The sequence below is a fragment of the Tursiops truncatus genome, chromosome 2 (assembly GCF_011762595.2).
Source record: "Tursiops truncatus isolate mTurTru1 chromosome 2, mTurTru1.mat.Y, whole genome shotgun sequence".
NCBI lineage: Eukaryota > Metazoa > Chordata > Mammalia > Artiodactyla > Delphinidae > Tursiops > Tursiops truncatus.
In genome coordinates this window covers 165,481,634-165,497,027 of record NC_047035.1, presented here as the reverse complement: position 1 = coordinate 165,497,027, position 15,394 = coordinate 165,481,634, and the positions used below count along the sequence as shown (strand labels likewise).

Here is a 15,394-nt window from a genome sequence, read left to right as displayed (position 1 = left end):
GCCTGTACAAAAACAGGAAAGATCAGCGAATTCTGGTTAGCCTTTGATTTTCTCCTTTTAAGATCAGTTCCCATAAGAAGAAAATTATTGGTTTTATCTAACTTATGGGCCACTTCAACCATTGTCTCCACTCCTTTGCAGTAAGGAATGAATGCTTTCAAAGTGGAAGTAAGAACGTTTTAAGGTCTTTTTTTTTTTTCTCTTGAGCAGTAAGGTAAAAAAATAAAAGGCTGCTTCATTGGTAAAACTGTTATATTGGTTGGTTGGCTTTTTTTTGTTTCCCTTTCCAGGTGGCCAGTGCTATGACAAAGTAACTCTAGGTCCAGACTCTCAGTTGCAAGTGACAGAATCCAATTCAAACCAACCCAAGGGAAAATTTCTTTAAGGGAATGAATTGGCTTAAGTAGCTGGAAAGTTCAAGGTTGGTTATAGCTTCGGGCATAGCTGATTTATAGAGGTAAGGCCTGGCTCCACCTGAACCAAATGGAATGAACTCTCCCGGGAAAGAAGCAGGACCTTCTTGCCAGAATAAGGGAGAAAAGCAGTGAACTAGCCAAAGGAACAGCTGTCCGCAGCAGTAACTGGAGATGTTTCCTGGTTCAGCACAGTGTACGTCTGGTCCCTCTAAGTCTTCTCACTTAGGTTATTGTTTGGATGAAGGGACTGCAACATCGCAGCAGTCTTGCTTGGTCATGAAACCAGTTGCCTGTAGGATATCTGCTTCGGTTCCTTTAATGCCTCTTTGCAAGGAGGCCAGAAAACAAGCTGCCTGCTCTCTCTTTCCCATTCTGCCCCCATGTTATTCTATTGTGATATTTATACTAAGGAACAATCCATATTTTGTTCATTGTGTGTGTGTGTGTGTGTGTGTGTGTGTGTGTGTGGTGTGTGTGAGGTTTGATTGGGACAGGATAATGTCCTGTATGTAAATATTGTGAAAAGGAATGCTCATAACCCCTAATAAGATTTGAGTGAAAAGTCTTTTTTTTAATTGTAGTATAGTTGATTTACAATGTTGTGTTAGTTTCTGGTGTACGGCAGTGATTCAGATATATATATTCTTTTTCAGATTCTTTTCCATTATATGTTATTACAAGGTACTGTGATAACGTCTTCTGAATGGGGTTCTGGGTCTTATATTCCTGGAACTGCAGTAAGTTCCTAAGGCTTCATCATCCACGTCTGAAGGTCTGACTGTAATAGTTCTTGAGCCTTGGCCTGTTAGAACTGCCCTCAACACCAGATGAGGGATTAGACCAGCGCTGGTAGGGAGTAGAGGGGGTCTCTAACCTCTCTGGGAGCCAGTCTAATTGTTCCCCACTGCAGGGCTGTAACTGAGGCCCGTTGGCACAGCTGACAAATGCTAGGCCCCTCCTGGGGCTCCCGTAGCCACCCCCTCACCCCAGGGAAGTCCAGGAGCATGACTGTCTCCTCCAGTTCCATCTGTCTCAGAATAGCTGCAGGCACCTTCCATGGTTTTTTGGTCCCAAAATTAGGTTTGCTTGTCCTCTCTCTACTCCTTCCATGCCCTCTCCACACAGCCTCGCCCGCCAGCCATTAGAGTGCTTTGTCTCAAGCACAGTGGCAGGAGAGTGGCTCTTGGTAACCATAGGCAACCACGAATCTGTACCAGCTATTTGTGCTATATTTGTAAGGCGCAGTCTCGCCACTGGCCGGGTAGACAGGGAAACGTGCTTTAAAGGTTTTCTTGTACAGTAAAATGTTGTCTCCCCTTTTTCTTTTAGAATGACCAGTCCATGGGCGAGATGCAGATAATTGGAGGTGATGATCTCTCAACACTGGCTGGAAAGGTTCGTTCATGTAACTATGCTCTGTGTACACTGAGGCATTGAGGTTGCGGGGAAATCAGTGACCTTCATTTCAGGTCAGCACTGTAGTCCATTTTAGGCACTCTCCCAGGTTTGCTAATTCATGCAAATGGATGTGTGAATCCTTTTAATGATCTCTTCTTTTATAAAACACTCCTTCTGTCATGCTTCCAAGACCTGATGCGAACCGAATCTTTCCTCTCCAAGCTTCCTTGCATTTTGTTTCAGACAACCTCACATTACAAAACCCCTTAGCATTCCTTCTCTTTCCCTACTCACCCTTTCAGGTACCTTCTGAAAGGTAAGGCTTTTCCTTTATTTGCCCGCTTTTCTCCTCTCATCTGTGCCTCAGCACCTAAGCACTTCAGTAAGACATTAAAACAGGTTTGTGGAAATGTTTAAAATTTAGGCAGGGAATAAAAAAAGGATATCTGGAGATTTTTTTCATTTTTCAGCACTTTGCCTTTCTTCCCCCCATTAAAAAGAACGTAGCCCAGGAGTTTATGAGGCAGACACCTCCGATGCTAATTTGGAGTTCCAAACCTGCCAGTGCTTAATGATAAAGTGAAAAACTGTTTGGATTCTGACATAAATCCACGCATTTGGGAAGGAAGAGTTGTTTCACCAAGCAGATGGTCTTTGTGCAAATGTGATCTGAAATGCAAGGTTTGCCGTGAACGAAAGCGACACAGAATTTGGTTTTGTTCACCTCCGCTGACGTATCTTGTATTCATTATCCCTGAGCAACTTCAGCTTTCTAAGTAAAACGGATCAGTCTATTATACAAGCTTAATCTCTCATATTTGCGGTCGTTATTGTTTTGCAATGCCCACATGGGGAAAGAAAGAGCAGCCACATTGAATTTTAAAGAAAGGTATAAAGACACTAGGAACACTGCAGAGCCACAAGGACAAACTACAGAACCGCTTACTTCCCTCTCCTCGGAAGATAGCATAGCATCTGAGTGTTAAACTGCTATCTAGTAGGAAATCGTGCCCCGCAGAAATTGGAATTAACTTGTTGGTGTTAATGTATGTGTCACATGGCCACCATTTAATGTTACTACATCAGTGCATAAAATATTATTTGATATTTGAGTATTTTATCCTAGAAAGATAAAATACTCAAAGCAATTTCCAGAAATTCATAACTTGTAACAACCCTGGAGTGGTCTTTAAATGATAAGTCATTTTAGTACTTTGTTGTATGACACTGCCTTGTAAGTTTATTACACAAGAGAATTATCGTACCTTGTGCATTTACCATGGAAGATGTCAATGTGGCAACTCTAAGAATCCCAAAGGAATGCCAAGAAAAAATGTGTACAGAAGAAGTGTAGTCTTTCTCTCCTGCCTTCTAAAATCATCTTCTGTTTTGTTTTAAAGTGATTTTCCCTCTTAAGTGAGCACTGGATATTCCCTTCCTTTAAGACATAGGATAAAGGTTATCATTTTTTTAAAAGAGAGAGAGAGGAGATTGAGGAAAGGGTCATTTCTTACTGGGGGTGGAGTGAGCAGAGGAGGTAACAAGGCTGTGCCTCAGTTTCCTCACCTACAGTTACTGCAAAGACCACCCTCATCATGAGAAAGTAGAGATCATGGAAGTTGAGGTAGGAAAAGTGGAAACCAGCCAGCAGTAAGTCCGAACAGAGTGGGCTTCAGTTTTTTGCTAGCATGACAATTGATTCGTCCAGGTTACCAGGTGCTGTTATGTGGTGTCTTTCCACTCTCCGTGTGTGCACAGACGCATTTCTATATACATTCAGAGGTGTGCCGAGTAGAACACCTTGGGCTTCTTGGGTAAATGTTTTCAAGATGAATCACCATTGATAACCAGGTTCTCAGCTGTCTCGACATGCAGCTCAGGGTCCCTAGGCTCATGTCAGAAGGGAATGTTTAATGAACCAACGTAGACCACACTCTGTGCTTTCAAATATATCTTGAATCTGCCTATGTCTCTCCATCTCCATGGAACCATCCAAATGTAGACCTTGCTACTCAAAGTGTGGTCTAGGGCAGGCATCAGATAAACTTTCCAGGTAAGGGCCAAATTGTAAATATTTTTTGGTTTTGTGGCCCATATAGTATTCTGTTCATCGACTTCACTCTGCCATCATAGCATGAAAGCAGAAAGCTGCCATAGATGAAGTGGAAACCAATGGACATGGCTGTGTTTCAATAAAACTTTATTTACAAAAACAGGCGGCAGGCCAGATTTGGCCAATGGGCCATAGTTTGCTGACCCTTGGTCTAGAAACCAGCAAGGTCAGCGCCACCTGGAGGCTTATTAGAAATGTAGTCTCTCAGATCCCACCCCAGATCTACTGAATTAAATCTTCATTTTAACAAGATCCCGGACATGATTCCTATCCACATTAAAGTTTGAGAAGACTAGTCTCTAGGGCGAGACTAGCTCTGTCCCTCTTTTGAGCTGCTGTGAAAACCTAACCAGTCTCCCTGAACTTACCTTCACTTAACTATGCCACCCTGCAAACCATTCTCCAAGAAGCAGTCAAAGGGATCTTCTTAAAATACAAATTGGATCACATCACTTGCCTACTGAAAACCTTTCAGCAGCCTGTCAATTAGGGTTGTCAGACTTAGTAAAAAAAACAAAAAAAAACAAAAAACAAAGCAAAAAACAGGATGCCAAGTTAAATTTGAATTTCAAATAAGCAATGAATAAATTTTCAGCATAAGTATGTCCCATGCAATATTTGGAACACACGTAAACTAAAAAGTTGTTCTTTATCTGAAATTCAGATGTATCTGGATGTTCTGTATTTTACCTGGCAACCCAGTGCTCTGAGATTACAGTCCGACCTCCTTATCACAGCCTCAAAGACCCGCGTGATCTGGCCCTGTCTCCCTCCCAGCATCACGGTACAGCGTTCACCTCCACCTCGCAGTGCAGTAAGCACGCTGGCTAAGCTCCTTCCTGCCAAGACCTCGGACAAGCCGTGGCCTCCACCTGGAATCCACTTTCCTCCTCTCCGTCAGATTTCAGCCTAAAGGCTCCCGTGTAAGGGAGGCCTTCCCCAACTCTCGGTCTGAAATGAGCACATGCTCTTCCCCTCTAGCCGTCCCCCCGCCCCACATTCTCCATTAAGTCTCTATACCCACCCTGTTTCCACTGAAGCCTTTTCCATAATTTCCGGTGTTTATTTGGGGCTTATTTATTTTATTTGCCTATTTCCCCCACCAGGATGTCAGTGTGATGGCGTCAGGGACCATTCTATCCCAGCATTGTGCATGGTACCTAGTCTGCAACAGGTCAGAATAAGTATTTGGTGATCGAGTGAGTGCAGGCTCCTCTTTCTCTTAGATAGAAATCAGAAAGACCTCTTCAGTTAAGTTTGGGAACGGGCGGACATGGCAGAAGGAAAGGGTAAATAGAAGCCCACCTGGTCACACGGAAGGACGATGAACCAGCTGGTTTGGTTGGGAACTGGATGAGTGATGTCGAGTGAGGGGACATTCTCTCTGTAGAAGCAGAAGGGCTTCAGTGTTCCACGGGAGTCCAGGCTAGATGGAGTTGGTGAGTGCTACACCTGAGAGTGGAGGATGAAAAAAATTTCACTTAACCTTTGGAATTTCCTTTTCCTTAAAAGGATAAAGGCATTCATATGGGCTGCTCTGCTCATCCCTTCAGCCTTTCAGAAAAGGCTATCCATTAAGAGTTTGAGAGAACTTTAAAAATAAATTTCAGGGATTTCCCTGGTGGTCCAATGGTTAAGACTCCGTGCTTCCCATGCAGGGGGCGCGGGTTGGATCCCTGGTCGGGGAACTAAGATCCCGCAGGCCAGGCAGAGTGGCTGAAAAAAGAAAAAGAAAAAGAAAAAAAAAAATTCAGAGGCCCTTCAGAGTGTTTCCATCATGCAGAATGTACACCAGCTGGGAAAAAAACTTAAAAGGAAAAGGCACCCAACAGTGAGTGGGTCCTTTTATTAATGGTGGTAGAAGAAAGTCTGAAACTGCAATAAGTATCTGCCTGGGATGGAAGATGCTTTGGGTGAATATCTGCGTTGCAAGTGTTGTTACAAGCCATCAGCTAACTTATCCCTTCTCATAGAGTAATCACAATTTCTCAATCAACAAATTTACACTGAAGTTATACTTATCATATTATTACTCTGCCATGAACTTCTTCAGGCCTTCTTTTTTTTAATGCTCGGTACCCAGAGAAGAACTTTAGGGGTTCTTTCCACACAAGACTGTTTCCTTGAGCTTAAAGAAATCCAAAGAAGGACTGTGATCCTGTGATCGTCTTAGAGAGAAGAGGGTGAGGTTTTACTTGGGACCAGAACGTCTGGGAATAGCACCGAAGAGGGAGAGACATTAGCATGTGGAAAGGGGGAGGAAGGGGAGGGAATAGCGGAGCCAGAGGACAGGAGTGGCCCAGTGTGACTGAAGGAAATTAGTCAAAAATAGGAAAACGATAATTTGAAAAACTGAAAATGTCAACTGAATTTGGTTTATAGAATATGTTGAATAACTAGTGTAACTTGCTCGGAAAAGCAAAGAGCCACAAAAGTTGCTGAGCCGTGGTGACATCATGAAGCTGTGTTTCGGGGAAAATGCACCTGACGGGAGGGTGGAATTAACTGAAAGAAGGGAGAGACTCCAGGTAGAGAAACCAGTTAGGAGACCACTTGATTGTTCACTTGATTGATTGACTGATTGGAGCACTTGAACTACAGGAACGAAGTAGGGAGTGAAACAGAAGGAACAGCCCTCTCCAAAGGCGCAGGAAGGAGCTCAGTGATTCCTGAAAGAGGGAGGGTTAGAAAGGATTTTTTAAAATCAAATTTGTTTATAGAAGGACTTTTAAAAATATGGAAAAATCACCTGTATAATTTTCCATGCATTGTAAACCCCGTAACTGTACTATGTAACTTCTTAAGTCCTCTATAGATGTGCAAGTTAAAATGTTTAGGAAAGGGAGGGCTTCCCTGGTGGCTCAGTGGTTGAGAGTCCATCTGCCGATGCAGGGGACATGGGTTCGTGCCCTGGTCCGGGAGGATCCCACATGCCGTGGAGCAGCTGGGCCCGCGAGCCATGGCTGCTGAGCCTGCGCGTCCGGAGCCTGTGCTCCGCAACGGGAGAGGCCACAACAGTGAGAGGCCCGCGTACCGCAAAAAAGAAAAAAAAAAAAATGTTTAGGAAAGGGAGATTATAGACAGCCCCTGTGCTCCTTTCTGTTTCTTGGCTTCTTTTATTACCTCTTCTTCCTTCCTTCCTCCCTCCCTCCCTCCCTCCCTCCATCCCTTCCTTCCTTCCTCCCTCCCTCCCTCCCTCCCTCCGTCCCTTCCTTCCTTTCTCTCTCCTTCCTTCCTTCCTTTCTTCCTTCCTTCCTTCCTTCCTTCTTTCCTCCCTCCCTCCTTCCCTCCCTCCCTTCCTTCTCTCTCCCTCCTCCCTCCCTCCCTCCTTCCCTCCTCCCTCCCTCCCTCCCTTCCTTCCTCCCTCCGTCCCTTCCTTCCTCCCTCTCTCCCTTTCTCTCTCCTTCCTTCCTTCCTTTCTCTCTCCTTCCTTCCTTCCTTTCTTCCTTCCTTCCTTCCTTCCTTCCTTCTTTCCTCCCTCCCTCCTTCCCTCCCTCCCTTCCTCCCTCCCTTCCTTCTCTCTCCCTCCTCCCTCCCTCCCTCCTTCCCTCCTCCCTCCCTCCCTCCCTTCCTCCTTTCTTTTTTTTAAAGCAAAAGGAAGAAAACTCCCAAGAAAGGCTGGCTGCGTCATGGTTCTAAGTAGGTCACGGCAGTTGAATACAGGGAGCCCTCAATGATTCAGTTCAGTGGCCCCTTCAGCTCACAGCATTAAAAGCATTTCACTTGGTGTGTTTAAGCTGTCTGCACAATGCGCTCTCTGGCTGATTTTTTTCAAAGTTGATTTAATCCTGGCACTTCATAAAATGTGTGTATCCATCAAAGCAAGACGATTTTATTCATGTTCAAGAGAAATCTCTGAAAGGGTGGAATAAAACCAAACGCATGGAAACAGGCGCAAATCCAGCAATGGAAAAACACAGATGTGTAGGTTAAGTGCAAGATTTCAGGAGACGCGCCACCCCACCCCGAATAAGTTCCTAACCAAATGCCAGAGTGAAGCATCGGAACCTGCCAACGTTTCCTCCTTGGCTGCCTTAACTGTTTAAATCATTCCCTTTAAATTGCATCTGACTAGGCTGAGAACAATAACGGAAATGCCCACCAACTGATGATTCTGGCAATTCTGTGAATTATCACATAAAGCGAAACGCTGGACTGCATGCCTTTCTCCATGGGGTTTATATTCACACTCCTGCGCACACTCAGCATCCACGCTCAGCTCACCATCACTCCTGCCATCATCCCTCTGCTGGGTGTGACCACAGCCACAAAAATACATTGCTGCGGATTAGACCGTGGGGTGCTGATCATTTTGCATTTTGAAAGACTGAAAGGAATAACCTATTGAAGAAAACCATTTAGATTTGCATAACTCTTTCCTTCTTTCTTTTCTTCTTCTCTTTCTTCCTTCCTTTCTTTTTCTTTAGGAAACCTGACGGGATTAGCTTCGATCAGGATCATGCGATAGCAAAGAAAGGACACACTCTGGAGAGTCCCCATAGGATTTTTGCCTGCGGTTCCCAAGCTACAGATTTTACTGGCTTTCTGGGAGGAAGTGAGCTCGGTGTGATGAGATGACTAAGATGGGGGCTGGTGAACATCTCAGATTCAGTGATTGGAGTTAGCAGATTGGAAGTGTTTAAGGGAGGCACAGTATGTTCTGGAAAATTCCCAAGGTTGCCCAGTCAAGAAAATAGGGATTTTAGAAGATTTCTTAAAGGAAAATTAAAAGCAATAGACATTAATAATAGCTCAGTTAAGGAGGGATTATACATCTTTAAGGAGAAAAATGGAGGGGATGTGTCAAAAGTATAATGAACTAGAGAAAGAAAGAAGGTCGGAATTGTTGATTTGTTCCACGGGCAGTTTTCTGAGCCCCGACTACATACCAGTCTCCATGTTACATGCTGATCATATAAAGATGAGTTAGTCGTTGTCTCTTAGCTTGTGGAGCTAATCTTGGTCCATTAAAGTATAAAGAGATGAGTTCTCTTGGACAATACTGAAAATGCTTCCAAAGTTGGGGTAGTCACTTTCTCTCTACTCAAGGAGGGTTTTGCAAGGCAGAGACAATCTTCCAAAGGTACTAAAAGCATTGCTGTATTTGGAGGTGAGCTTTTCACACAACAGGCAGGCCACTAAAAATCCAGGAGTCAATCCATATACCACTAATGAAAGAGTTTGAAAACACTGTTGATGTTCTCTAAAGGAAAATAAATATATATGCAATGACTGCTCTGTAGAACTCACTAAAGAACTCCAGTTTTCTGCATAGTTCCCTTTCAAGAGCAGGTGGTTTTTCTATACTCGTATTCCCATGCCCATCATTTAGGAGCCTGCTAAATAATTTTACTTTTTTAGTACTCTGCAGAACTCAGGAAGTCCTTTGTGTTGTTACAGACTATTCTAAATTAAAAGAGATTAAAGATCCAGTGCACGGTCTTAGATTAGACAAACCGACTACAACAAAAGCCATCTGAAGGACAACTGGGAAAATTTAAATATGTACTAGGTTTATATGATATTAAGAAATTATTGTTGAGGGGCTTCCCTGGTGGTGCAGTGGTTAAGAATCCGCCTGCCAATGCAGGGGACACGGGTTCGAGCCCTAGTCCGGGAAGATCCCACATGCCGCGGAGCAACTAAGCCCATGCGCCACAACTACTGAGCGTGCGCTCTAGAGCCCACGAACCACAACTACTGAGTCCACGTGCCACAGCTACTGAAGCCCGTGCGCCTAGAGCACGTGCTCCGCAACAAGAGAAGCCACCGCGATGAGAGGCCCGCGCACGGCAATGAAGAGTAGACCCTGCTCGCCGCAACTAGAGAAAGCCCGCGCGCAGCAACGAAGACCCAATGCAGCCAAAAATAAATAATTTTAAAATAATAAATAATTGATTTTTAAAAAAGAAATTATTGTCGAATAAAGAAGTGTGGTATACATACACAGTGGAATGTTACTAAGCCCTTAAAAAAAAACGAAGGAAATCCTGCCATTTTCAACAACGTGGATGGACCTTGAAGACGTTACGCTAAGTGAAATAGGTTGGACAGAGAAAAACAAATACTGTGTCATCTTACCTATATGTGGAATGTAAAACAAAATAAAACAAAACAAAAGCCAAACTCACAGGAAGAAAGGTCAGATCTGTGGTTACCAGAGGCAGGGTGTGGGCCCGGGGAAGCCGGTCAAAAAGCACGAACTTCCAGCTGTAAGTCAGATAAGTCTAGAGATGTAGCATACAGCATGGTAGCTCTAGTTAACACTACTGAGCGATATATGTAAAAGTTATTAAAAGAATAAACCCTAAGACTCCTCATCACAAAGAAAAGATGGTTTTGCTTCTTTTGCTTTTTGTTTGTATCGTATCTACGTGAGAGGACGGCTGCTGACTAAATTTATTGCAGTAATCATTTCACAGTCTATCTAAGTCAAACCACCGTGCTGTACACCTTAAACTAACATAGTGGAGTATGTCAATTATATCTCGATCAAATGGAAAAAATGAAAAAAGAAATAAATTACTGCCATTTTTGTTAGAGGTGCTAATACTTAGGCGATGCGAAATGTGCAATGTCATGATAACTTTAATATAAAATACGTAAGCATTTTTAAATACTGTTAACAGTTAGAAACGCATCAACATCTAGAAAATCTTTAGACTTTTCTATTTGATTTTCATCATGTGTATGCATTACCTTGATTGTTTAATTGTATTTAATTTATTTTGACACTGTATCTCTGGATTTGTGCCTATACACATCCCACTTCCCAGCCACCACTATATCTTGTAGTTGAAACTAATCACTTCAAGGATGACTCTTGTTTTGCAAGGCTCTGAGCTTTCAAAAAAACAGATTTAATTACGTGCAGTGCACTTTATTTAATTAGGCAAGAATGCAGACTAAGAGTTTAAACAGCGTTTTTATTATAAGATTGAAACAAAAAGAGATTGTGAACTAGGACATTAAATTAACCAAGTATTCTCCCAGTATTCTGGTTGGTTAATAGGCATGGTTGATAAGCCTCAATCAAACTAAAAATGCACACCCTAACTAGTTGTGATGGGTTGATGGTTAAGAATACAGCAAATGTGTTCAGGATACCAAGGGGACTCCTCTGTCAGTGTGATCTACGGGGGATACCGTGGGCATGACCTATTTTAGAAACGACAAAATAATCTTATATTTTAATGATAAAATTAAGATTCTTTAATGGATTTAATGAATAAAAAGACTGTACCTGTACAGACACCAATATTGCAGCACTCAGTAATTCCAGAAAGACTGTTAAAATGAATCTGGAAGCCTAGATTACCTCCAAACATTTGGGTTAGATGGACGGCGGAGGACCAGCTAAGCTGATTGTGAAATTCTAACTCTCAGCAAACTGTGTGTTTATCTTATGAGCCAGATTTGCCTCATATTCTAAATAGTTGTGTTTTTTGTTTTGCCTTGTTTTTTTATTTCAGAATGTCCTCATTGTCGAGGTAAGCTGACTTTTCTTTATCCATACTTGGAAGCTGAAAGAATCCAATGGTGAGTTTCGAAATATAGAACCTGTTGTCAAACTGGCCAAGGATTTATTGAATTCCCACTGTGTTTAGGGCTCTTCAAATTTACAGAATAGGAGTCAACTGGAATCACTGGCTTGAAATAACTGAGAATGGAAGCTTTGCAATAATAGTTGCATGGTACTTTATCCAGTTTTATATCTAATGCTACCCATGTCTAAATTGGTTCTTATACCTATTTGTGAATCAGATATTTTCACAGAAGAGAAAGCTAGCCCACAGAACCAAAAATTTTTAATAGTAAAACCAAGGTTAGAATTCTCTTCACCCTTAATTCAGTGTTCTTGCTAATGTCCTCTGATGACTTGGAATAATTCTCCCTTTGGCATCCAAATCATAAATAGAATTAATCTAAAAATTTGCTATCCAGGGGAACTCTATAATTTAATTTAATTTGTTTTTCTGTTTAAAAAATAAAAAGAAGAAAGAAAGGACGGGTCCTGGAGCCCAGCAGGCCTGTCTTATCAGCTGGCAAAAATTCAGGGAAGCTGTTTTCAAGCTTTGGTTACAGTTGCCTGAGTGTGCCACACGTATCTGCAGTTCTGCCTCAGACATAACCCATGAAGGAGAGCCTCTAGCCAAATGCATTGCCCAACCCTGGCTAAATTCAGACCCGTTGTTTTGATAATCAGCTCCTGACAGCTGATTTCTGTCCCACGGACAATCCATTGCGGCTGCCCATTCTACTCTAATTATGCAGCAGCTCATCAGCGGGGATGAGCCTCAGCTCACGGCAGCCTCGCACCCTCAGAACTCACAGGCTGTCACCAGCTGCTGTCCAGACACATCTCACTTCCCAGCCATAGAATCTCCTATTAAGTGAGGAGAGCAAGGGGGGAGGCATTTATCCATTCGGCGTATTCAGATGTACATCCCAAGTCCATGAAAATTCACGCATCCTGTGTTGTGTTACATAACCTCAGGGCCAAATTTAGTCCTTGAATGCGCGCGCACGAATCCAAATGCACTCAATAAAGAGCCCCACGTGCTTTCCAGAGGCTGAACTTAGCCTTTCAACACAGCTCAAGGATTCTAGGAGGAAATAGTCACCAATATATCCCCCCCAAACCCAGCTTCCAGAAAGAAGCACCTGTCTAAAACATATAACCGGCTCTGCCTCCTACTTTTACTCTAATTTGATGGCAGTCCTAATTATGATGCATTATTAATAAGGACTAGAATCATCTGTCTGGATGAAATGCCTTTTAATGCAGCCCAAAGGCATTTGGTTGAATTTGTCTGTCCTCTTTGCAAAGGATGTTGTCGGAACCGGGAGGACCATGAAGGCATTGCTCGGTAGCATAGAGAAATACAAGCCCAACAGGATTAAGGTAGCCAGGTGAGTGCCACGTTCACATCATCGCTGTTTCTGTCTTTCCAGGCCAGCACGAGAGGGATGCTAACACAGGAAGCTGTTTCCAATGAGTGCAGTCAATTCCAAACCACTGACCCTTTGCCCTGGAGTGTTGTGGTTTGACCATACTGAACAAACAGCCCATTTGACCGCTAGCCTGAGAGAGAGGAAAGGGAAGAGGACATGCTTTGCTGTGTGTCTGAGCCCCTCTTTCCGATGCCTCTGTTAGTTGTTTCCAGGAGCAGCTGGCAGAGCCCCAGTGCCTGCGCCCCTCTCCCTTCCTTTTATCCAGAATCTCACTGATGAGGTGCCGCAGGAGGGAATTTGAGGGCTGTGCTAATGCCCCATGTGCCCGAGGGAAAAAAGTGCACGTTTCAAGTATATATTTTAATGATGTTCAATTCTATTTGCAATTCACAAACATTTCATCTGGATCACTAAAGCTTTTTTTTTTTTTTCTTTTAATGGTAGTTTGTTGGTGAAGAGAACACCTAGAAGTGATGGCTTTAGACCTGACTGTAAGTGTTTTTTGGGTTTTTGTTGGCTGGTGGTGGTGTTTTGTATTTCAGAATCTTTGGTTTCCTCGTTGGCATTCTTGTGAAACGGAAGCTATAAAGATTTGATGGTCCCATAAATGGTCTGTGGTCTCCCCAGCAATAGAACCCTCTACAACCGGAGGTTTTCATTTTCTAATTTGCATCTTTCGCAGGAACTGTGTTGTGTACACAGTTTTTATTTTTAGGTTTTCCATAGTACCTTCACTCCTAAGAACTCAGCTAAATTGGTTTCAGGGGGTAGAGGGAGACATGACCCCCTCCTGGGCTGACTTGGATGCACAGGATTCCTGCCTTGGCCTCTGTCCCCACCAGTTGGACACAGAGAGGCACTGGGAAGGTTGAGAGGTGTTCTACTGTCTCCAGGAGCTGTGAGCGGACAACGCACAGCGCTGACCTTCAGCAAGCCTGAATTTTAGCGCAGAAGGGGAAATAAGAGACACCGCTCCACCACCTGCAAACACAAGTATAATAACACAGAGACTTAACAGAGCAAATATCTCTAGACACCATCTTCACACTTGAGTTCAGACACATGTTCTGAAGGACTTTGCTCATCTAAGGCACTTTCCTCCCTCCTCCCCAGGATACGAATAGTTCTGATGCCAGAGAGGATAAACAAGCTGCTTGATTATTTCTTATTCTAACACTAGAGGCGATATTTTTTTCACTTGCATAGGCAGACTTCAGCTTGAGTTTTATGACTTACATTTGCACTCAAGCCTCTGGGATGATTTGGCTGCAGTTCTCGTCAGCAAGCTGAACAAACATAAGCACGAGAAGCACACTATGGATGGGTGATGTGCCAGTGACACTGAACCAGCGATTCTTTATTCTAAAAACAAGTTTCATTCCTAGGCGGGGTGTATTAAATCTACACAATGTCAGTTCTGGCCAGATAGACCCAAGAGCATGTCCCTGTCCAGACACTGGCTTGAGGAATGTAATCTGGATATAGTTAAGGTCCAACAAGGTTAATAAACAGAAATCTTCTAAGGAAATAACGTAAGATACTGTATAGAGAAGATTTCAACTGAAGTTGAAAGACATGCACTTCGGACATATCCAACTAGTTACAAATGTCTTGTGTCAGTCACAGCAACAGCACTAATAAAATAACAGCAGCTAACAGTAGTAAGAGATTTATTTTTTTAATTTTTAAAATTTTTAAAAAATTGAAGTATAGTTGATTTACAATGTCTTAGTTTCAGGTGTACAGCACAGTGATTCAGTTATACATATATATGTGTGTGTGTGTGTATATATATATATATATTCTTTTTTAGATTCTTTTTCCTTATAGGGGTTATTATGAAGTATTGAGTATAGTTCCCTGTGCTATACAGTAGGTCCTTGTTGGGTCTCTCTTTTATATATAGTAGTGTGTATCTGTTAATCCCAACCTCCTAATTCATCTCTCCCCTCCCCTTTCCCTTTTGGTAACCATAAGTTTGTTTTCTATGTCTGTGAGTTTGAGTTACCATATGATCCTGCAATCCCGCTCTCGGGCATACATCCAGAGAAAACTATAATTTGAAAATATTTTGAAATAATTTCAAAATATTTGAAATATTCCAATAATTTGAAAATGTACATGCAGCACTATTTACAATAGCCAAGACATGGAAGCAACCTAAATGTCCATCGACAGATGAATGGATAAAGAAGATGTGGTACATACATACAATGGAATATTACTCAGCCATAAAAAAGAATGAAACCATGCCATTTGCAGCAACATGATGGACCTAGAGATCATCATACTGAGTGAAGTAAGCCAGACAAAGACAAATATCATATGACATCGCTTATATGTGGAATCTAAAAAAAAAAAAGATGCAAATGAATTTATTTACAAAACAGAAAGATTCTCACAGACATAGTAAGAGATTATGATGTGTCTGACTCTGTTCTAAAGGCTACACAGAGATTAACACATTTAATCCTTGCAACATTCCTCTAAAGTAAGTGCTATTGCTGTGCCC

At 42.6% G+C, this 15,394-nt stretch overlaps 1 protein-coding gene across 7 annotated transcripts in view; it reads left to right on the top strand.

Moving 5' to 3' along the window:
* PRTFDC1 (phosphoribosyl transferase domain containing 1) overlaps positions 1 to 15,394 on the top strand; it is a 100,157-nt gene that overhangs the window by 80,104 nt on the left and 4,659 nt on the right. For all 7 annotated transcript variants that reach the window (XM_033852453.2, XM_033852457.2, XM_019933430.3 and 4 more), the window contains 4 exons: positions 1,746 to 1,811; positions 11,400 to 11,417; positions 12,758 to 12,840; positions 13,327 to 13,373. In XM_033852453.2, coding sequence (XP_033708344.1) covers positions 1,746 to 1,811; positions 11,400 to 11,417; positions 12,758 to 12,840; positions 13,327 to 13,373 — 214 coding nt within the window. The remainder of the gene's footprint in view (positions 1 to 1,745; positions 1,812 to 11,399; positions 11,418 to 12,757; positions 12,841 to 13,326; positions 13,374 to 15,394) is intronic.